Source organism: Zalophus californianus, chromosome 17 (genome assembly GCF_009762305.2).
Source record: "Zalophus californianus isolate mZalCal1 chromosome 17, mZalCal1.pri.v2, whole genome shotgun sequence".
Lineage (NCBI taxonomy): Eukaryota > Metazoa > Chordata > Mammalia > Carnivora > Otariidae > Zalophus > Zalophus californianus.
In genome coordinates this window covers 27456723-27480527 of record NC_045611.1, presented here as the reverse complement: position 1 = coordinate 27480527, position 23805 = coordinate 27456723, and the positions used below count along the sequence as shown (strand labels likewise).

At 47.0% G+C, this 23805-nt stretch overlaps 1 protein-coding gene across 2 annotated transcripts; it reads left to right on the top strand.

The window, feature by feature from the left end:
* The first annotated feature begins 30 nt into the window (after positions 1 to 30).
* Positions 31 to 11252, top strand: HERPUD1 (homocysteine inducible ER protein with ubiquitin like domain 1). Of its 2 annotated transcripts, none has more exons than XM_027618601.2 (8): positions 31 to 537; positions 3129 to 3206; positions 3299 to 3370; positions 4372 to 4502; positions 6640 to 6762; positions 7265 to 7615; positions 9147 to 9252; positions 10496 to 11252. In XM_027618601.2, exons 1-8 carry the CDS (start codon positions 391 to 393, stop codon positions 10658 to 10660), a joined length of 1173 nt encoding a protein of 390 aa, XP_027474402.1. In that variant the 5' UTR covers positions 31 to 390; the 3' UTR covers positions 10661 to 11252. The 2 variants fall into 2 exon arrangements, with proteins under 2 accessions (XP_027474402.1, XP_027474401.1); XM_027618600.2 differs by having other exon boundaries at positions 43 to 537; positions 3296 to 3370.
* Positions 11253 to 23805: the final 12553 nt, after the last annotated feature.

The window sequence follows — 23805 nt, the reverse complement described above, 5'->3', positions numbered from 1 at the left end:
GGACCTCTGCGCTTCAGCCTCTCGGCGGGCCGCAGCGCACCCAAACATGGCCGCCGAACCCGGGTTCCGGGGCCGCAGCCGGGACTCCGGGTGACGCACGGCCGACGGGTTGCATCAGCCCGCGACCACGTGCTCGCCCCGCCCCTCCGCCCACGGATCCGGGCGCCGATTGAGCCACGTTAGGGCCGTGACCTCCGCCTCAGCCAATGGGAGGCAGCCACAGAGTGTTCTCGCCGCAGACCCTGGCGCGAGGTGCCTATAAAAGGCGCCTGAGGCGGGGGCGCGCGCCCCAAAGACGCGAACCGTCGTTGCGGAGCTGGTGGGTGGCTGCGTCGCCGCCGCCGCCTGCCTGGCATCTCGGAGCGCCGCGGAACCCACAGCGCAGCCGACATGGAGGTCGAGCCCGAGCCCGAGCCCGTCACGCTCCTGGTAAAGAGCCCCAACCAGCGCCACCGCGACTTGGAGCTGAGCGGCGACCGCAGCTGGAGCGTGGGACGCCTCAAGGCCCATCTGAGCCGCGTCTACCCCGAGCGCCCGGTGAGAGGGGCCCCCGACTCCCCCGGCCAACGCCTCCCGCCCCGGCTGTCATCCCCTCGGCCCGCCTCGCGTCCGCCTCCCCTTCCCTTCCAGCTTCTCCCTTCGCCGCCCCTCCCCCGACGGCTGGTCCGCACCAGGTCACTTCCCCGGGGCTGGGGTCTTGCCCTGCCCTGCCGCGGTAGGCACCGCCTCGCCCGGCCCAATGGCCGTCACCTCCAAGTCCTAGGCCGCCATCGCCCCGCCTTCCAGACGGGACGCCTTCCCCTGTCACCTCACCTCCTGTGGTCCCAGCCCCAAGACTGTCCCCCTCCAGCCCCACCTCCCGGACCACTGCCCCGTCCCCTGGGTCTGGCTTCGGGCCTTAGCCAAGCCGCTGAGACAGCAGTTTGACCTTGGGTGAGTCATTGCACCCTTCTAGCCTCAGTTTCCCCGAAAGGACAGGGCGACTAGGCGTTCCGCGTTAGGATTGCATCCACTGGATCGAAGCGAGGACACAGAAATGCTGCCAAGTGGATTTTCTGCCTGCCGCATCTCGGTGTGGAGCGGAGGAGGCAGGGGCCAGTGGCGAGGGAAACAGGGGGAGCGCCCCGGGAGTGTGTACTTAAGGTCCCACACCCAGGAGCGAGACGTGGCTCTTCCCCTCCCCGTCCACCTTCCGCCCTGGGCCCCTCCCTGCCGCACCGGACTCCGCCGCAGCCTTTGCCGAGTCCCGGGGAGGAGCCCCGCGCGCTTTCTGGCTGGAGTGATTTAGAAGGGAAGCAGGCAGACAGAGTCTCCCTGAGTCTGGGCTTTAAGACTTCGGCCCCTCAATTACAGACTTCCTCGCTTTGTTTTGGTGGACACATCTGTCAACATCACCCTTAGCACCGCCCTCCGTCCCCACCACGTGATGGAGGCGGCTGCATCCTTCCTGTATTTACTTTCTACTCTGATATTATGTAAGTGTCAGCAGTGTGCTTTACTGCCCACAAGTGTAATTCTCCATCAGACAGGAGGAGACATCGGGGCGAAAAAGATTGTGAAATTCTTCCTTCTTATCTGTAAAGTTGCCGGGTGTGGTAGCTCGGGGGTCAGGCTCTTTTTGCTCCTTATTTGTTCAGTACGGAAGGTAGAAGTGAGTTTTCTTTCTGAGTTATTCTTTTGAATTTTGCTTATTTATCTAATAAGCTTTCATTTCTTTAGCATACCCCTTGGGACTATTTGTAGTTTCACCACAGCTGCTTCCAGGAAACTAGGTGGCCGTGTTGCTGTGAGAATGGAGGTACGCAAATAGGTTTAGTCACTAGTTGCATCATTTGGTAAAAGGCAGTGTTTTGGAGGAGAGCTTCCCTTAAGGGCTTCCTTGGGTGACAAACATCACCTATTAAGTCCGAAGACTCAAATAAAAGACCTCTCAGGTGTGTAAATTTCTGCTTAAAAATTACGGCTGGAGAGCACTCATCATTTGGTTTCTAACCTGAGAAGTCTTACTTTTATAATAGTTGTTTAACGTGTTTAATTTTTTTCAAATCAGCCTTCTGGGTAAAGACACAGCATGTCAGTTTAGGCCTCTAAAAGGAAACCCACAGGCAGCTATGGTTTTCAAACCTTTACTAGTGTGGAACTCTTTAATGTAAAGCAGGACCCCACCTCTACAGGAGCATTTTACAAAATTAGGTGTATGTCATTACCTATAAAGTCAATTGGAACAGTGGTGAAGAAAGTATCCAATTTGATTCTGTAGTTTTAGGTGCATAGTGTCAAAAATTCCTGATTTATGCAGATAAATAGATACAGTTGTTGTTTTGACTGTTTTAAACAGTTTGCTTAATAATCTCCAGCTACTTGGCAGGAGCAGCTTTATGCCAAATTTTGAATAGTTGTTGCACTGGCACTGGTTGCTGATCTCTAGTGTACTGGCTTTGGTATATATCGTTTGAGGCCATTCGTTTTAAGTATGGTTTTTAAAGGAATTAAAAATAGATTTTAAAAGTGAGATTTGTATGAAAGTGTGGTGAGTCCCTGTAGTTTTGAAATTACTGGGAAGGAGAAGAGGGGTTGGAGTTTTGACTTCTTAGCCCCAGGTGACCTTAGACAAGTCAGTTTCAGACTTTTCCTCCCTTCAAACAGGGATACTAAATCTCACAGGTTTGTATGCCGCCTCTATACCTGCATTTGTATATTGGGAAAAGTCTCTTTGAGAGTTTAGAATTAGTTTAGAATTGCTTTGTGTTATCTTAGGACAATACTAGGTGATTTTGGTGAATGCTGACCTTGCTTGGGAGCACTTTGAGTTTTCTCTGAGACCGTACAATTTGTGTTTTGGGTAATGGCAGAAAGGAATTTCTTGAGAATTTAAAAGTCAAGTAGGTCACCACAGGTTTTGTGGACTGGAGATAATTTGCCATCCTAAATTTATTTACATGTTAGAAATTCAAAGTTCAGCACTTTATAAAAAAGAGTTTTGTATATGAGACCTTTGGAAAAATGCTTTCCTGTGATTCTAGGGAAAAACACCCATGTTCGAGTTATTTGTATAAAAGTTTCTTCTGTGTTTGGGAACTTGTGGGAGCTAAATGCTGACCTGTGCTACTCCTTCTTTTCATGACTAGTGTCCAGAGGACCAGAGGTTAATTTATTCTGGAAAGCTGTTGTTGGATCACCAGTGTCTCAAGGACTTGCTTCCAAAGGTACATCATTTACACATTAACTTTTGAATGTTTTTTAAGCACTTACCAGGTTGAATTTAGGTCCTAAAGTACCTCCTTATTACTTTTAGCAGGAAAAACGGCATGTTTTGCATCTGGTGTGCAATGTGAAGGGTCCTTCAAAAATGTCAGAAACCAGCGCAAAGGTATGTCTGCTTTTTCAAGATTATAGCAATCTCTATAATTCAGATCCTCATGGTAGAAATAAAGGGAGTTGGAAAAAACCTAAGAGATTTTATTGCCTTTTTATCAAGTAATAGTTTGTTTCTTCCCCAGTGATAATCAGGAGTTAGAAACTTATCAATACAAGTGCATGTCTGCTATTATAGTAGTAGACTATGCCATTAGTGTTGTAGTGGGAAAGTGGAGTTCTACATTACACTATCTTCCGGGGCATGATTTGACCTACGATAGCTGTTTATCCAGATCACTAAATTAGCAAGACACTCTAAAATGGGTTTTTACTGAATTTAGCACATAATAAGCTGCTGTTAAGGAATCACTCATTTTTATGAACAGTAAAAAAGTGAATATATTTCCCTCGGAAATTTTCATTGTGATGTATTTAATTGGATAGGAAAAGACCACCATCTCTATCACGGGATCTCTAAAGACTTACTTACGTTTGACAACCAAAATAATTTATTTTTCATTTCACAATGTTGATTTGAATATACAATAATAATATTCTAATGTAGTGATACACTCTAAATTAGGATTACGACTCTATTTCCTGAAACATCTGAACATAGGATAGGAAATTTCTTTCCTTTAGGTTGCTGGCTAGGTTGTATTTATAAATCTTGGTCAGATTTAGTTTCTTGATTTAGTAAATTTAGCACCATAAGATTTGTAGAACAACATTATCAGGATGCTTTCTCATCAATGATAACTTCATTGGAAGATTTTAATGAAATTGCATAGTTACTTGAGGAAAAAATATGGATTTTTAAAATAATTATATATTGAAATTGGGTTGAACAAATTTCAGAATATTTTTTACATAACATTGCATCTGTTTACTTTTGTCAAGTTCAGAGGTCGGGGTGAGGGACATAAGCCATTCACAGCAAAAGAATCCTTCTAGTTTGGTTGCACACAGTTGCATCAGATCCTTTGTTCTAATATTCATCTTACACTTACTTAGGTTGCTGAAGTCACAGAGCAGCCTGCTGGTCTCCATCAGGGACAGTATCCTGGGGATTCCTCAGGTGATAGCTTAAGGCAAAGGGAGGTTCTTCGGAACCTTTCTCCCTCTGGATGGGAGAATATCTCAAGGTGAGTGTTACAATAGAGAACCAGGTTTATACAACACGGACGTGCATCATTTGCATCAATTTTAAGAATAAAGTATATTTATAGTATATAGTCACAGAACTTTAAAATGTACAAAATTTTGCTTTTTAAGGGCTTCACTTTAAAGATCTGTTATGTATTTAACTTTTCTTAATACACAGCCTTTTAGGAACACATAAACATATGGGGATGCACGAGTTGAAAATGTAGGCATTTCCCTTTTCACATGGGTGTGCTTCTCATTGTGCTGACCTCATGAGAGGGACTTAGTGCTGCTGCTGCGGAGAAAACAGCCGGTGTAAGCATCTCACAGCTGCTTTGCCAATGGCTTTGTGCTTTGTCTGTCATAACAATGGGTGACAAAAGGTGAAAAGATTAAGAAATGCTCTGCCAAGGACTGAGTTGGTGGAGCTGGGAAAAAAAGGTCTGGTCTTTAGAGCAAAAGCCAAGAGTGACTAAATGCTCTAATGTTTGGATTTCATAGCTCTTGGAACATCTTATTATGAAAGTTCTTATGAGAAAAAAATAACTACAAGTTGAAATTCTGTAGCCCCTCAATTCCCCTGGTTTCCTTTTCTTGGTAGTTATTAATATTTGATTTTGACAAAGTCAGGTATTTGAGGAATGATGAGTTGGGTTTTTTTTTTTCCTTAACGGAAATTTCAAATACACACAAGAGCAGAGGGAACTGTGTAATGAACCTCACACAGACATCACCTGAGCCCAGTAATGATCATAGTTTTGCCGTGCTTGTTTCATCTATTCCCCCTTTGCTTTTTCCTTTCTGACGTGTTTAAAAGTAATTCCTAGACATCATGTCAGTTCAGCCCTACATACTTGAGTAAAACCTTAGAGTTCTCTTGCATATCTACAATGCTGTCCTCATCAGAGCTACAAAAGCACTTTGTTATCCTCCCATTTCCTTGCACTATAACATTTTTAAATGATCAAAAACAATATTATACCAAGACCTACTTGAATTGGAATACCATTTAGAAACACTCTGGCTAGGGAATTTGGTTAAAAGACCCGCATAGGGGCACCTGGGTGGGTCAGTCAGTTGAGCGTCTGACTCGATCTCAGGGTCGTGAGATTGAGCCCTTAAAAGAGAAAAAGATTGTCCGCATATAAATTGGATAATTGGATAGAAACGCTTAAAACTGCCTCCCTTATTCTAGCCATACAACTTGAGACTTGTGGCCCATATGTACGTGAATTTCACCTTGATAAAACCTGTCGACTTTATTCAACACCTATTTGTTGAGTAGCCAGTGCATATAATTTTAAGGATGGGAGTTAACCAGCAGAGATGATCACATAACCAGTTCCTGATTTTTCCACAATTCTTCTAGTTTTGTGAATTGCTGCCAAAGGAGTTCACTCTGAAAGGGGCACAAAGCCAAAGATGACACCCATATGCTCTGCTTAAGAAATATGAATTTGGTGTCAAACAGGTCTCAAATCCAGCCCTGCTATTTAACTAGCTCAGTGACTTCATGCAAATCCCTCATCTTCCCTGAGCTATATTCAGGCTCCCTTCTGTGACATGGAGGGGGAAGCTTCCTCCCCACAGAGTTGTTGGGGATCCAGTGAGATGACAGCCCAGCAGCCTGTACAGGGCACAAGTGGTCAGTAAGCACGCGAGAGTGACGCCACATACACACGTAACTCCCACCTCCCCACCCCGTATAGCTCAGATTTAGGGGTGGGGAGAAATGGGTAGCAGGAGGAGGGGGAAGTTTTCTTCAGGAAAGGCTTTGAGAGAGATGTGGCTTTTTAGAGCTGCTCTTTGAAGGACAAACAGTAGGTTTAGAGCTGCAGTGACACTCAGCAAATGGAGACTGGGGGTGAGGGTCCACCTAGCCTGAACGGGCCCGGCTGGTTTACACGTCCTAGTAATGACATGCGGTGAGAGGCCAGCGCTGGGCTCCGGGCCACAGTAGCAGACCTCTGTCAGCACTGCCTGTGCTTGCGTCACACCGGGTGCCTCACACAGTCCTCTACCAGGGAACTGTCATACAGCCTCTCTCTCTTTGGAGTCCTAATTGTAATTTAGACCTTTGCGTTTATTCATACTAAACCAAGTCAAAATGAGTGTTTTTAAAAAAATCTGTCATAGGCCTGAAGCTGCCCAGCCAGTGTTCCAAGGCCTGGGGCCTGGTTTCTCGGGCTATACAACCTATGGTTGGCTGCAGCTCTCCTGGTTTCAGCAGATCTACGCACGGCAGTACTACATGCAATAGTGAGTCCTTTCCTGTCCTGCTGGGGGCGGCCAGGGCGAGGGATGGAGGGATGCAGTTTCTGCAGAGCCTTGCTCTGTCTGGCCTGGTGGGTGGAGGAGGGTGTAAATGATAACTGCTACCTAATTTGTGTATTAATTCTGTACATAGGGGGCTTGTGTCTGTACATAGTTTGATGACTCATTTAGAATCAGTTACTTTTCAATACGAGGTATCTTTAGTTTCATGAAAAGTTTAATTTGCTACTGTACCATATTTTTATAGTTTTACACTTTCAACTCCAGATGAAATTTACCACGTGGCGCTCTCAGGAGCAGAAAAGGCATTTATAGATTCAACTGTTAGTAAAGAAATTATTCACTAAGTTAAAGAAAAGTCAAATTTTTCATGTACCTACTTATAATTCTTAACAGTAAAAGACCCTGTGTAAATAAGGCTATGAGAAGCACAGGCTTCACAGTGCTTTGCTCTCAACAGTATCTGCCTCTGTCGATTTTATTTTAGTTTAGCGGCCACTGCCGCATCGGGGGCTTTTGTCCCCTCACCAAGTGCACAAGAGATACCTGTGGTCTCTGCACCTGCTCCAGCCCCTATTCACAACCAGTTTCCAGCGGAGAACCAGCCAGCCAATCAGAATGCCGCTCCTCCAGTGGTGGTTAATCCTGGGGCCAATCAAAATTTGCGGATGAATGCACAAGGTGGCCCAATTGTGGAAGAAGATGACGAAATAAATCGAGATTGGTTGGATTGGACCTATTCAGCAGCCACGTTTTCCGTTTTTCTCAGTATCCTCTACTTCTACTCCTCCCTGAGCAGGTTCCTTATGGTCATGGGGGCCACCGTCGTTATGTACCTGTAAGCAGATGATTTTGCTTTCCTTTTTTCCCTTTATTACAAATTAATGCTGCATGGGGGCTCAAACCAAGTACAGATTTTTCTTTTTTTGAGCAGTCTCAGTCATTATTTATGAAAGTGTGTTTTTGTTTTTGTTTTTAAGATTTTATTTACTTACAGTGCGAGCAGGGGGAGGAGCAGAGGGGGAGAGAGAGAATCTTAAGCAGGCTCCATGCCCAGTGCAGAGCCCGATGCGGGGCTCGCTCTCATGATCCTGAGATCATGACCTGAGACAAAATCAAGAGTTGGACACTTGACCGACAGAGCCACCCAGGCATCCCTATGGAAGTGTATTTAAACAGCATACTATTCTGGCATGTTCAGTGCAAGGAACTGACAGTTTGGTTGGGCACTGCTGAGAACACATTAATCGTATGTCAATGCAAAAAGGACATTCTGTTTTCTTCTAGATAAGGTACCTGCCAGGCTCATGAACCACAATAATACGGCCATTCTAAAGCATGAAAGGGAAAATTGTATTTGTTTTGAATAAAAACAAGTTTATTTTTATCAAGCTGTAGTTGCTGCCTTCCAGGATTAGAGGTCAGACACTGACGGCAGCAAAGCTCTAAAGGGCCAGGGAACCTTTACAGACCTGACGTTTGGCTTTATCCACGGCTCAGAGTAGTGGTTCTCAACCAGGATGCTTTTGTACTCCTAGGGTGTGACACTTTTGACTGTCACAAGTAGGGGGTGGTCCTACTGGCATCTAGTAGGTAGAGACCAGAGGTGCTGCTAAACATCCTCCAAAGCACAGGACAGCCCCACAGTAAATATCCAGCCCAATATGTCAGTAGTGCCAAAGGTGAGAAACCCTGGCCTAGACTGATATGTCCTTGTTTGTGGTCAGAACTGACAAATTTTTCCTATGGAGTGAAAATGGATTTTTGTTTTAGTTTTAAAAATCTTAAGAGAGCAATATTTGAATAATAAAACAATTACTCTTATATCCAGAATTAATCATTGTTAATATTTTGTCATATTTGCTATAAGACTTGTATTTAGTTGGATTTTCCAAATAAAATATTAGTCAATTCTTTAAATTTTTTAGTCTCTAGAATCATATATTTGTGACCAAATTTAGGTCTTATTATTATGTAGGTTATTACATATTATAACCCCAGCTCTGTGTGCATGTGTGTGTTTATCCCTCCCCCACCCCCTGCTCAGGTTTGCAGGTGTGAAGTTTAGTTCAGGATCAGCAAGAGCAGTTTCTGTGTGCAGGGTGCTGTTAATGTTGGTGGGCACACAGTGCTGAATAAAACATAGTCCCCATAGTGACCTTGAAGAAGCTGACAGGCCAATGAGGAAGTCTAGGAGATGGTGTGGTAGAAAGTCTCTGCAGATGGGCCTGGCTGTGAGCTTCTAATCAGAACATTGCTGTGATTAGAGAAGGAGAGCAAGGGGGACCCTATCTAATCAAGACCCTTAAATTCTTAAACAAAGTTGACTGTGATTAGCTGAGGTGAACTTTTATGTGCTTCCTTTGAAGGCATCACGTTGGGTGGTTTCCATTTAGACAGAGGCCGGTTCAGAACTTCCCAAACGATGGTCCTCCTCATGAAGCTATAAATCAGGACCCCAACAATAACTTACAGGTAAGGAGCTTCCGGGGGGCCCAGCAAGCTTCATGTGAAATGCCAGGCTCTCAGATCCTTAACATTTAGATATTTAGCCTCATAGTTTACCATTTCATTAGGCTGAAGTTTCAAGATTTTTTCAAATTTGTTCTTAGAGCAGTACCTTTTTTTTTTTTTTTAAGATTTATTTATTTTGAGAGAGGGCAAGGCCATGCATACAAGCAGGTGGGGGTTGGAGAGAGAGGGAGAGAGAGAATCTCAAGCAGACTTCCTGCACCAAGTGCGGAGCCCAACACGGGGCTCGATCCCATGTCCCTGAGATCATGACCTGAGCAGAAACCAAGAGTCAGACATTTAACTGACTGAGCCCACCCAGGCACCCCTAGCAGTAGCTATTTTTAAAAAACATTTGAGTATGCCATAAAATCCATCAGGTATTTTAGTCCTGTGGCAATTTGCATTTTGGCAAATGTAAATAATGTTTTTTTTAAACTCACTATTTTGAGCATTCAGAGGTCTATAACAATGTGTTATACCATGGAAACTGCTAATGGATAGTTACTCTAATCAAAGATTAGGAATATAAGCATGTCTCACTTCCAGAATGGATTTCCTGGAGAATTTCCCTAGATTTATAGAGCAGTTTAAAATCCATAATCCCAAAGGATATTCTTTTATAATATAAATTACCACCCTAGTATCTGTTTTTATTTTTTTATTTTTAAAGATTTTATTTATTTATTTGACAGAGAGAGACACAGCGAGAGCAGGAACACAAGCAGGGGGAGTGGGAGAGGGAGAAGCAGGCTTCCCGCGGAGCAAGGAGCCCCATGTGGGACTTGATCCCAGGACCCTGGAATCATGACCTGAGCCAAAGGCAGACGCTTAACAACTGAGCCACCCAGGCGCCCCCTAGTATCTGTTTTTAGAACGCTGGGTTTCCATTTTTAGTTTCTTAGCTCCGAACACTGCCAAAATCAGAATATCCATATTTAATGAAGTGGTTAACTTAATTCATGAGTTTAATAATAAAGATCTAGTGACTTCTTTTGTTCTAATACTTAATGCCAGGGATTTTCAAAACTGTGAGAAGGTCACCAGCAGTGGTGCTGTGAGGCCTGAGAACTCGACATCCAGCCGAGGACGCCATTTCCTGCAGTCCTGTCTGCCTGGTTGCTTTGAATATGGGGCCAGGGATTTACTCTGCCCTTCCCTAACATTATTGTCTAATGGTTTTCTCATTGTGTTTCATTCACTGTAGGAAGGCCCTGATCCTGAAGGTGAAGACCCCAACCGCCTTCCTCCAGACAGGGATGTACTGGAGGACGAGCAGACCAGCCCTTCATTTATGAGCACAGCCTGGCTTGTCTTCAAGACTTTCTTTGCTTCTCTTCTTCCAGAAGGCCCCCCAGCCATAGCAAACTGATGGTGCTTGCTTTCTGGCTGCTGGAGGCTTCGACAGGCATGGACTGGATCTTCTGACTCCAGCTAGATTTCCTCACCTGGACATGGCAGTGGCACAGAATTGGAGAATCAACAAGGAGGAGGATATGCTTTTGTGATCAAGCAAAAGCAGAAACTAAGACGTGAAGCCATGATACAAATTGATGAACAAAAAATGTCCAAGGCTTCTCATGTCTTTATTCTCTGAAGAGCTTTAATATATACTGTATGTAGTTTCATAGGCATTGTAAATAGAAGGCATTAGTGTCGCATGTTTATGCCTGAGGAACTTTCAGGTGTGTGTGTCTGCATGTGTGTTTGTACATCGATATCATAGATGCAGAAATGGTTCTGCTGGTACGATTTGATTCCTGTTGGAATGTTTAAATTACACTAAGTGTACTACTTTATATAATCAATGAAATTGCTAGACATGTTTTAGCAGGACTTTTCTAGGAAAGACTTATGTATAATTGCTTTTTAAAATGCAGTGCTTTACTTTAAACCAAGGGGAACTTTGCAGAGGTGAAAACCTTTGCTGGGTTTTCTGTTCAATAAAGTTTTACTATGAATGACCCTGGCAGAGACTCTTGTCATCTTAGCAGTTTGCTCCATGTCCATGTCACTGGGTGGTCAACAGTTGAGTTGCTAACTTGTAAGTCACCTGAATGTTCTGCTTCTTTTCATAAAAGGACTGTACTAATGAAGAATGATAAGGTAAGGCCATGAAAGTTTTAATTTACTAAGAATATACTTGTGTTTGTCCCCATTCCCTGATTCCAACAGTACTGGTTTTATAGTAACCCATCAAACTTGAATTCCCCAGGTTTCAAGTTAGTGGCATTGGGGCACCCGGCTGGCTCAGTCGATAGAGCATGGGACTCTTGATCTTAGGGTCGTGAATTCAAGCCCCCCACTGGGTGTGGAGCCTATTTAAAAAAAAAACACTAAGTACCTTCCATCTTGGCAATTCTGTGGTAATTACACCTGCTCATATAGCAGGCTTTTGTAAGCTGAGCTTGCTTCTGTGATTTTAATCTTTTAAGTATTAATTTTCAGACTAATCTCAAAACACAGTTGCGTGTATTTTTCACACACTGTAGCAAACCGTGCTACAGGCAGAATGCCGAAGGCCTGGGCAGGGTGTTTTTGGCAGAGTGAATCACTTGTATGATGGTTGTGATCATTTAAATTAATCATTACTGAAAACCTCGTTTACATCAAATAAACACTCATCGAACAGTTCATACTAAGTCTTTTTCAAGCCTTGGGTAGAAAAGCCTATTGATTTTCAGGGGAGGGGGCCTCACCATCTGACAAGTGCTTGGAGCCCCAGACAGCTGGTGATATCCGTCTCATGTTTCTAAAGGAGTGGGGCCGCTCTCGCTGTGAGGTCAGCCTGTGAAGATGAAACTCCAGATTCCATGGGCCCAAAATAATTTCAGGAAGATGCTCCCGAGGACAGCTGACAAGGGTTCACATTGGCCCAAGCTGCACCAGGACAAAGGGGATCTTAAAGACAACAGGAAAGGCTTAAGACAGCTGACAGGTGGGGGATGCGGCAGAAGGCAGAAATGTTGATGCTTCCACAACAGTTACTAAATGTAGTATAATAATGCACTACATACCACCATTTGTATTTAGAAAATTACTGGTTTGGATCTCCATGACAAAGTAGCAAAGAAATACCTGAAAACAAAATTTCCTCATTTCAGCTTAAACCATAGCAGCTTCTTTTAAGTTTGCATTTTCCGAAGTGTGTTTTCTTAAATCCTAGTTCCATCGGAGAAACATTGCAAAAAATGAGCTCATGGTCAAGTAAATTTGAAAACCACAGTTTGATCCCAGACTTCCGGGATTTTCAAAATGCTGATGGGCCTGAAGGGAGGGCGGTCTTCAGCCTCTTCCTTCCTAGGAAGGTGCCTGGGACCGAACCATGTGGAATGTTTAGGTGGCAATACTTTGCAGGGCTGGGCCAAGTTTCTCCAGAAGGCTGTAATCAATGTCAACTTACGCTGCTATTTCTCCCAACAGGTCCAGGGATCAAGAGGCAGAAATGGGAGTGGTAGCACTCACTATGACCCTATTGATCGATGAGAAAAAATTTTACTTCTTTCCCACAATCTTGTGCTCTGCTCTAGAGGTCTTAGTTCCCAAGGGAGTATATTCATTTCCTAGAACTACCATAAGAAATTCTACAAACTGGGTGGCTTAAAACTATTCTCTCACAGTTCCAGTGGCTAGAAGTCTGAAATCAAGGTGTTGGCAGATGGCTTCCTTCTGGGGTTCCTGGGAGAGAACCTGTTCCATGCCTTTTCCCTAGCTTCTGGTGGTTGCCAGCAATTTCTTGATGCTCCTTGGCTCGTAGCTGTGTCACTCCAATTTCTGCCTCCTTCATATGGTTTTCTTCCCTCTGTTTCTGTGTCTCTGTGTCTTCATATGACCTTATAAGGATGCCAGTCATTGGATTTACATCTGCAAAGACCTCCTTTCACATTCCAAGTTTCTGGATGGACAGGAACTTCGGGGGACATAGTTCAACCCACAACAGGGAGTAATGCGTCCACTGGGAGACAATGAGTCCATTGAACTGAAAACTAAGACCTGGCCACTTTGCGATCCTCCTGCTTCTGACTCAACAGGCAAAGAAGGGAGTTGTTCTGTTGCCTGGGTAGATCCATCCTGATTATCAAGAGGAAATTGGGCTGCACTCTACAATGAAGACAAGAATTCTGGAATACAGGAGATCCATTAGGGTGTGTCCTCCTACCATGCCCTGTGATTAAAGTCAATGGAAACTTAACAACCCAATTCAGGTAGGACTGCTAATGGCCGTGACTCTTCAGGAATGAAGGTTTGGGTCAGTCGGCCAGGTAGAGAACTATACCCATCTGAGGTGCTAACTGAAAACATGGAATGGGTAGTGGAAGAAGGGAGTTATAAATCCCCAATTACAGCCATATGACCAGGTGTAGAAATGAGGACTGTAATTGTCCTGAATATTCCTCATTTTGTTGTTTGTATGTTTGCACACACACATTTGCAAATTATATATTTTCTTCCCTTGTCTCCTTATCATCTAACATAAGATGAATTAATCATACCTAACTTTTACATCACAGGATTTTTAGTTACAGGGCAAGAGTGACCATCACCTAAGGACTTGGCATCCTCTCCTGGGGAAAGGGTCAGCATGTTTTCTGTGAAAACCGCAGGATAGTGGCATCATATTAAGTGGAAGCGTGACTTTGTTACTGTCTTTATCCAGAGATGAAGTGTGGTTTAAGAACACGGGCATGGGTACTGAACGGACAAAGTGTGATCAAAGTTGCTTTGACGTGTCAACCATGGCAAGGCCCAATTATGCAATCAATCATTAGCTAGGTGTTGATGTGAAGGGATTTTGCAGATGTGATTAACATCTACAATCAGTAGATTCTAAGTAAAGGCAATTATCCTCTATAATCAGAGTGGGCCTCATCCAATTTACTGAAAGATCTGACGAGCAAAAGGGAGGTTTCCCTGAGGAAGAAGCAGTCCAGCCCACAGGCTGCAAAGGCGCTTCTGCAGAGTCTCCAGTCTGCTGACCTGCCCTAGGACTTGAGACTTGGCTGGCCAGCCTCTGCAATCACGGAAGCCCATTCCGTGGAATAAACCGACAATGAACCCATCTTCTACAGGTTCTGTTTCTCTGGTAGAACACTGACTGATACAGGGTCCTGGCTTGGAGATGAGGGTCCTGCTCCTCATCCTGGGGTGCCATGCTGGCCAATGGGAGGCTGCTTCCGGGACGGCTGCGTCACGCATTCAGAAGAGGGTGCACCTCTTCTGGCTGTGCTTCAGACCAAATGCCTGTCGGGGAGGCTCTGGGAAAGGTCTCCCGTCCCTGGGAGGGGGCCGGGTAGGCTTGCAGGAAGGAAGGGGTGAGGCCGGAAGTGGTGGGGTATCAATGGCACGAGGACCTGGGGAGTGGGTCGGGGAAGGCTGTCTCTGATTCGGTGACATCCAAGAGTAGTTTGCTCACAGCAGTCTCCGTGGCCTAGCCACGGGAGCAAATTCTCTGATGCCCACTGGATTCGTCCATGCCTGAGCATGAAGGTCCCTGTGGTCCCCCGTCCACACAGCTGGCTGAAGAACACACGGGCAGGCACATGTACCCTACACTCAACACTCAACAATTCTGTATTGAGGACCCACTTGGTGCTGGCTGTTCCCTGCCCTCAGGGAGCTTATGTCCTGGTGGGATGACAGACACCACGCAACGGAACAAATGGACATAAAATGAGAAGGGCTAGCAAGGGAGAAACATAGACAAGAGAGAAAATAATGGGTTGGGGGACATTTTAGATAGCATGGGTTTGGGGCAGGGTGAGTAGCTAGACAGTGGTCAGGGAAGACCTCTGAGGAGGCAACACCTGAAGGAGGAGCTGAAGCAAACCCAGCAAATAATTGGGGAAGAGCCTTCCACGCAGTGCAAAGGCCCTGAGGTAGGAAGAGGCTCGGCATAAACAGCGTCTTGAAAGGTGGCTGAAGGGGAACGGTGGGCGATGAGACCCAGAGGTGGGCAGAGCGAGGTCACATAGGGCCTCGCAGCCACTGTAAGGAATGCGGGTTTTCGTCAAAGTGAGATGAGAGAGAGCCATTGGAGGAGCCATAAGAAGGGGTCGGGGTGGGGAGGCTCATTCTTGAAGGAGTTGGAGTTAAATGAAGGAAGAGGGAGGAAAAATGAAAGGCTGCCAAGAAATTGCAAATCCAGAGCCAGAGCAAGAAGGTGGAGAAGAGCCGGCGAGGGGATGGTGGAGATTGTCGATGACACAGGGCAGGATTAGGGGACATGGGGTCAGCGAGGGTAAGGCTGACTGGGGCGACCGCAGGGAAGGTGGTGGTGTGTTCTTACGGGCGTTGGCCTGCGAGGGGAAGCTCTTTGTAGCGTTGAGGCCAGGGGGGTCGTCCCCTGGAAGGGCAGAGTGCGCGGGGACAGGAGAGCTGGTTTGAGCCCCAGCCACGGGGCCCTGGGGAAGTTGTACCCCACTCTGAGCTCCCGCTTCCTCACTTGTACCGCAGACCCCTGGGGCATAAAAAGCCTGCTCTGCCCACCACACGGGGCGCATGAGGCTCAAAATAGTGCAGTGTTTTCCAAAGGTGCCACGAGTGACCTGGAAGAGGCATGCAGAACAGATCTAGAGGGTCCATGGGGGAACCCTTCATTTTAATAACCATGTTATTTTTAAATGGTTTAGATGCGTGTATTTTTCCACTTAAAGTGGGAATACAAAGATCCCTTTAAAAAATGCATTTAAGTAAAAAAGCAAGTCAGTTTAAAAGGTTAGGTAAATAATAGACAAAACAAAGCACATGCAGTTTTAAGGCATTTAAAATAGCTTAATAAAGAATTTGCTCACGGTATAAAAAAATAAAAGCACACGCAGAGAAGACAGAAATCCTGACAGTAGTCCTTGAATGATCGAGGTTCAGGAAACACTCTACGCCAAAAATTTTGGGCACGTAGAGCCCATGAAAATGTTTTTTTAAAAAGACATGAGGAGCGGCGCATCTGTTTGTGTTTTGGGGTGCTCCTGGGGTGGGGTGCGAGGACAGGTGCGGGCAGATGTAGCTGGGGCTGCCGCGTGGCCGGCCGGTATGTGCGCGCGGGGTGGGCGTGTCTGCGCACACGTGCACACGCGGTTGTCGGCACGTGCGATGCTTTATTGGGGCAGGTGCGGGGGTAGGGGCGCCTCAGGTGTGTGTTGTGAACAGTGACACGCCCCCCTCCCCAGCCCTCAGCTCTACCCCGTGAGACTGCGTAGGCAGGACGCCTGCAGCCGGGGGGTCACCAGCCACCAGCGGGGCAGCGGATGGCTGGGCAGCGGGCTTCTTCGGCCTGTTCCTCAACCCACAGCCTCAGATCTTCGGGGCCTCTGCCCCGCAGGCCGCGTCTGCTCTGAGCCTGGCCCTGGAGGCCATCTGAAGGCTTCCTCTGCCCCTCTCCACCTCCCTCGACCTCCCCCAGGCCTCTGCCCGTTGCCCCTGGCTGAGGGCTTCTGGAAGGCCTAGGACGCAGTAAGTGGGATGTTGGTTGTAGGGCGGGTTGGGACCCGCGGGTGACCTCCGGTGGGCTCACGGGGGCTTGGGAGAAGGGACCCAACTGGCCTGGTGCCCTGGGCACCTGGCCCTCTGGGAGCACAGACAGCCTGGGGACAGCAGCACCATTTAACAAAAATCCCAACTCCTTCTCAGATTCGTCCTCTCCCTAGATACTTCCCGCAAGCCCTGCTGGCTGCCCGGCACCCCGCTTCCGGTGATGGGCGGCTCCCTCCGGCCCGGCCCGCGTAAAGCTGGCTGGAGCCGAGAACATTCGTGGGCAGTAGCTTTCCTGTCTCCTGGAGCCAGCTGTGGGCCAGGCCTGCACCAAGCAACACCTCCTGAATTCTCAGGGCGACCCTCAAAGGAGGCGGAGGCTCTGAGGGCTCACGTGACTTATCCAAGTCCCACTGCCAGTGAGCAGCCCATGCTGGGAGCCTCACGGAGCTGGTTCTCATTAGGAAGCCCTTCCTTTTCCTTGGAGACCCGCAGACACCGCGGCCTGCTCTCAGCCGAATGTGCGCCTTATGTGGGACCATACACGAGGAGCCCGGCAGTCCCCTGCATCTCGGGGGGTACCATTACTTCCCCATTCTTGCCCCGACCCCAACCCTAGGTGAGCACATTAACAGTCCAGGACGGGCAGCCTCGACAACACAATCTGGTTACAAATATCCCATCCAGACCACGTTCAGGGGCTGTCGTCCTTACCTGCTTTATGGATGTGGGATCCTGTTATATAATTCCCTCCCCCAGTGACACTGGTCAGCTGAGTAATGTCCCCCTCACCCCCCCCCCCCCGCCCAAGGTATGGCTGTCCTGATCCCTGGAACCTGTGAATGTTATTTTATATGGCAAGAAAATATATTTTTCTTTTTTTTTTTTTGCAGACATGATTAAGTTCATGATCTGAGATGAGGGGATTATCCTGGATTAGCCGGGTGGCTACTAAATGTCCTCTCTGAGAAGCAGAAGGAGATGTGACACACAGATGGAGAGAAGGCCATGTGAACACGGAGGCAGAGACGGGAGAGGTGTGGCCACAAGCCAAGGCATTCTAGCAGTCACCAGAAGCTGGAAGAGGCGAGGAGCGGGATCACCCTAGAGCCTCGGCAGGGAGTGCAGCCCCGCGGACGCCGGGTTCCGGCCCAGGGCTGCTGATTTGGGACGGCTGGCCTCCAGAACTGTGAGCAGATACATTTCTGTTGTTTTAAGCCATCAAGTTAGTGGGAATTCGTTATGGCAGCCACAGGAAGCTAATCCGGGCACCAGATGTTAGCAAACCATCACCCTGATCACCATCATAAAGATCATAAAACGATCATTTTTAAGTGGCAGGCTGCAGAATGGCATGTGTAAGAGGAACCTGTTTTTGTAAAAAATGTGGGGTGTGTGTGTGTGTGTGTGTGTGTATGTATCCACACAGCCACAGAAAAATAGTGGGGAGAAATGAGAAGACAGACATGCTCATTACCTAGCAAGACTTCCTTCCAGCAATTTAAACTTAGGACATAATTCAGGCTGTACGTGAAGGCATGCATACAATACAGTCCAGTGTGGTTCAATTAATTGTACTGCAGCTGCTGAGTAGAGCACTATACAAATTTTGTTTCTGAGAGAGAGAGGGAGCGTGCACGCATAAGCAGGGGAGGGGGGGCAGAAGGAGAAAGAAAATCTCAGGCAGACTCCCCACTGAGCGTGAAGGCCGACTCCACTTGGGGCTCAATCCCATGACCCTGAGATCATGACCTGAGCAGAAATCAAGAAATCAAGTGACTGAGCCACCCAGGCGTCCTGAACACTATACAAATTTTTAAACAAAGATCTTGTATAAATGTACTTATTTCTATAGAGATAAAGAAAAAGCCTTAAGTAAGATGGCAAGTAAAAAAGGCAGTTGTAAAAATATGATCTCATTTAAAAATAAATAATAATCACCTAGATATACAGAAACGTGTTTGAAGGTACACAGACCAAGATGCAAATAGCAGTTGTCACCAGAGAAGTGGATGGGATCACAGGTACTGTCAAGTTTTCCTTTACTTTGCTTGTCTGAATTATTTTCTACAAGGAGCATGAATTATAATAAAGAAAAATATATAATCAAAGAAAAAAGTTTATAGGGAGGGGAAAAAAGCCAGGCTGAAATACTATGTGAGGACGGAAGAGGTGAGAAAGAATTTGGGGAGTTCAGGCTAAGAAATCCAGGGAGGCTTCCTGGAAGAGGTGCCACTGGAGCTGGGAAGGGAGGCGTGGTGGGAGTGGAGCAAGCCATGGGCTGGTCGGTGGAGCCAGTTGACTAGATTTCAGGTTCCTAGTCAGTGGTGTGCTGGCAGAAGCTGAAGAATCGGTTCTTGGGGGGCAGAGCAGAAAGCCTGATATGTAGCCTCTGCCAGTTTCTGTGGTATAAATACTCCCACCATGGCCAATTTCAAGCTCCCAGCATGATGTCACTGAATGCCAAGTTGGCAAGAGATGTACAGTAGCACAGAGTTACATAGTGATTTCAACTCTACAGATCCAGTGGATGTCAATAACCCCAAGGACGTCTTTAGTAGTAAAAGAATTCGGAAGTGATGTTTTGAGTTAAATTTGTTTTTAATATCATTTATATCATTTAATTTCTAATAATAGCTGTGTTTAATAACTGGCTTGCAGAATTCCTAAAAATTTAACAGTTGACTCCCACGAGTTGATCGGGTTCCCCCTTCACTCCGTGAAGCTGCCTCTGGGAGATTGAGGAGCTCCAAGCCTGAGATCCCCCTGGAGCTGAACTGTGACAATGACCAAGCGTGCATTTCCCCAGGTCACTGACCAGCAGCAAGAATGTCAGCCTCTACCTCAGTCCTTGGTTGCTAACAGAAGGCCACGGGCTCCTCATGTCCTTCCAGTGAAGGGGAAGGCCCCTCCTTGCAGCCTAGGTGAGGCCTTCCTGCCCCAGCTGGCTGACCCTTTGTCTGCCTCTCTTTTGAACCTAGAGGCCTCCACCAGCTCTGTCCCTGGGAGGGGTCATCACAACCATCCCCTATCTCCCAGGCTGGGACTCTTCTCATGAGGGTGAGGGGACTGGGCCACAGCTGCTTCCAATCCACTCTCCCTCCAGGGCTGGGGGTGCAGGTCCTGCCACCCCAAATCCTCGGTCACAGAGTCCCCCACACTGGAGCAAATGATGAAGTCAGTCCTCACTCTTGCCTCAGCCGCCCAGCCTAATGCCTACATACTTCTTGCCCTCTTCATGGTCAACACTGACTCTTAGGAAGGGAATTTATTAGCTAGTTCTTACTATCGTGTAGTTGACTAATAGGGCAAAGTCAATGGAAACCCTCTATTGGAATGGGATGCATTCATCTTGGGCACAAAATCTATGAAGCCAGAGAAATCGGGTAGTCAAGATAAATACTTTAATGAAATAGTTTTAGAAATCAGAATTAGGGAATCAAGATATTTGTACACACATCTTCATAGCAGCATTATTCACAAGATAAAGAAGGCAACAGCCAAAAAGTGGAAGCAACCCAAATGTCCATCAATGGATGAAAGGATCAACAAAATGTGGTATATATGTACAATGTTATATTAGTTTCAGGTGCACAATAGAGTGATTCAGCAATTCCATACATTACTCGGTGCTCATCATGATAAGTGTCCCCTTAATACCCTTCATCTATTTCACCCGTCCCCCCACTCACCTCCCCTCTGGTAACCCCCAATTTGTTCTCTATAGTTTTTTTTTTTTTAAGATTTTATTTATTTGACAGAGAGAGACACAGCGAGAGAGGGAACACAAGCAGGGGGAGGGAGAGAGGAAGAAGCAGGCTTCCCGCCGAGCAGGGAGCCCGATGTGGGGCTCGATCCCAGGACCCTGGGACCATGACCTGAGCCGAAGGCAGACGCTTAATGACTGAACCACCCAGGCGCCCCTCTTCTCTATAGTTCTTGATTTATCTTTTTTTCATTTGTTCGTTTCTTAAATTCCACCTATGAGTGAAATCATATGGTATTTGTCTTTCTCTGACTGACTTATTTCATTTAGCATTATATCCGCTAGATCCAGCCATATTGTTGCAAATGGCAAGATTTCATTCTTTTTTTTTCCTATGGCTGAGTAATATTCTATGTGTGTGTGTGTGTGTGTGTGTGTGTGTGTGTGTGTGTGTGTGTATAAAATGGAATATTTTTCAGCCGTAAGGAGGAGGGAAACTCTGAACTCAGGTACAACATGGATGAACCCTGATGACACTGTGCTACGTGAAATAAGCCAGTTGCAAAAGGACAAATACTGTATACTTTCTCTTACATGAGGTTCCTAGAATAGTCAAACTCCTAGAGACAGAACATGGAATGGGGGCCGCCAGGGTCCGAGGGAGGGAGGAATGGGGAGTTAGTGTTTCATGGGGACAGAGTTTCAGTTCCAGTTAGTTAAACTGGAATTTTAAAAATGAATTAATTAACATTTAAAAAACCCACCATGTTGATGGCGGCGTGTCAAAGGGACACAGGTGCCAACTGAAAGAAATCCCTGTGGCCAGATATGGGGCCATTTTAGCAAGAGCAACAAAAAATAAAGTAGTGTTGGATGATAACCCAAAGTATGAAATAAGCATCCGCGAGTCCACAGAGATATAAATAAATGATTGAATAAATTAGTGGATGAGGGAGAAGAGAGAAATCTCCCATGCAGAAGAATTCCAAATAAATTAGGCAGATGCTCCGCCCTAAAGGTAAAGAGCTGCTTTTAGTGATTTTTACACCGCGTACAGTACAGACAGCAGGAAGGTCACTTTATGGGGGAGAAACCTGGAAAGTACCACCTCAGCCAGGTGGTCAAGGTCAGCAGCCACGGGCACACAAGTCCCGTCCGTCGTCCGCACCCTTGCAAAGTGATGAAAGGACACTCGGCCTCGGTGATGTCCCGACAACCCATTCCTCCAGATCCCAGCAGGGGGCATGCTACCCGAGCAGCGCTCCTCCATACTGTCAGGATCTTCAAAAGGAGTGCCGAAGAAACTGTCACTGTCAGCAGGAGCCTAACGAGACGCGACAAGCAAATGCAATGTGATACTCTGGATGCGATCCTGGAACAGGAAAAGGACATGAGGTGAAAACTAAGGACGCCGGGGCAGCTACGGCCTTTAGTTCATAAATTCATTGTATCGTTCATTGTAACAAAGTTACCTTACAAATAATGCGAGATGTTAATATGAGGGGAAAGCACGTGCCGTAGGGGAACTCTCTTTACTATTGCTCTATTTTGTAGTCAACCTAAAACTGTCCTAAAAAAGTAAAGTCTAGGGGTGCCTGGGTGGCTCAGTCGGTTAAGCGTCTGCCGTCAGCTCAGGTCATGATCCCAGGGTCCCTGGATCGAGCCCCGCATCGGGCTCCCCGCTCCGCGGGAAGCCTGCTTCTCCCTCTCCCGCTCCCCCTGCTTGTGTTCCCTCTCTCGCTGTGTCTCTCTCTGTCAAATAAATAAATAAAATATTTTTAAAAAATAATAAATAAAATAATAAGTCTTAAGGTATGTATATTTTACCGCAACAAAAAAAAAAGGGAGAAAAAGAGTCAAATGAGATAATGCAAAAAGCATATGGCTCAAAAAATAGCTGATGTGATGGTGATGGTGAAGGTGATGATGGTGACAATGACATCTTGAAAGTCTAAGAGGCAGGGATAGGCATTCCTGGGTTTTGTTTGGTTTTATTTTGTTTTGCTTTTTAATCTTGATCCCGTGACCTCTCCTGCTCCTGGGCCAGGCCCCCCGGCACCCGCTGCCCAGGCAGAGGGGCAAGCCTCCCTCCTCTTGGCAGGCATGGCCACTGGCCGTCAGTACCCCAGCCAGGGGCACCCACGGTCACTGCCCTGCGAGGCCTCAGGAGCAGAACAGAAGTAGCAGACACGAGAACCATAGCCTGCCAGGAAGCCCTCACCCCTGCCCCTGCTGCTTCTTAGGAAATGGAGCCCATCAATAAGGCTCCCCCAGCCAGATGGGGTTGTTGAGAGGCCTGGCAAAACCAGTGCCCTCCATCCCCTGCCCTGGCGAGGCCAGTGGGCACACACCAGCTCAGCTGAGGGGAGCCTCGGCAATGACTGTGGGTATGAACCCCCGAGGCCTGGTGCCCAGGGCCGGGTAGAGGGGAACAGGCCGAGTGGGCAGCGCCTTGGGCATCAGTGAGGTTCACTCCACTCTGTGAGTGGGAGCACAACGTGGGGCTGGGAAGGGACCCGCCCAAGAGGGTCTCCCTCTGGGGACAGCATCCTGCCAGATCCCCATAGCCCTGGCTTCCTGTCCAGGAGCTCTGAGGAAGAGGAACTGACCATTTGGTGTTTTGCCAAGGGGAATTCTTGGCTCCAGCTGTGGGTGAAATACTGTATGTTGTAATGTTTTTAAAAATAACACATTTGGGGCGGCTGGGTGGCTCAGTCGTTAAGCATCTGCCTTCGGCTCAGGTCGTGATCCCAGGGTCCTGGGATAGAGCCCCGCATCGGGCTCCCTGCTCCGCGGGAAGCCTGCTTCTCCCTCTGCCAGCCGTTCCCCCTGCTTGTGCTCTTTCTGTCTCTCTCTCTCTCTCTGACAAATAAATAAACAAAATCTTTAAAAAAAAATAACACATTCATGTGAGTCAAAGTTCAAAAGGCACAGAAGTCGCCTACCCTTTCTTCCAGACACCTGACTCCTCCCAGAGGCGGCCCATACTTTCAGCATCTCGTGTACCGACCCAGAGGTACTGTGCGCAAATCAAGCGAAAGCCTGTATCTAGGACTCTTTATGGGGTCCACTCCCTTTATCTCCTTGAATGCAAAGGGCTGCAGTCAACACTTTTCCCATTTTACAGATGAGAAAACTGAGGCTCAGAGAGAGCCAGTGACCAATCCGTGGTGACACAGTGAATGTGTCAGGGGCCTGCTAGATCCCATCCCTGACTCCCAGTGCATGCCCTCACCACCCCTCACTCGGGCCTGGGGCCTCGGGTGTAAGTCCTGGCTCTAAAGGCCACCAGCTGTATCATCTAGAAAAGCTCACCGCACCTCTCTGACCTCGGACCCCTACCT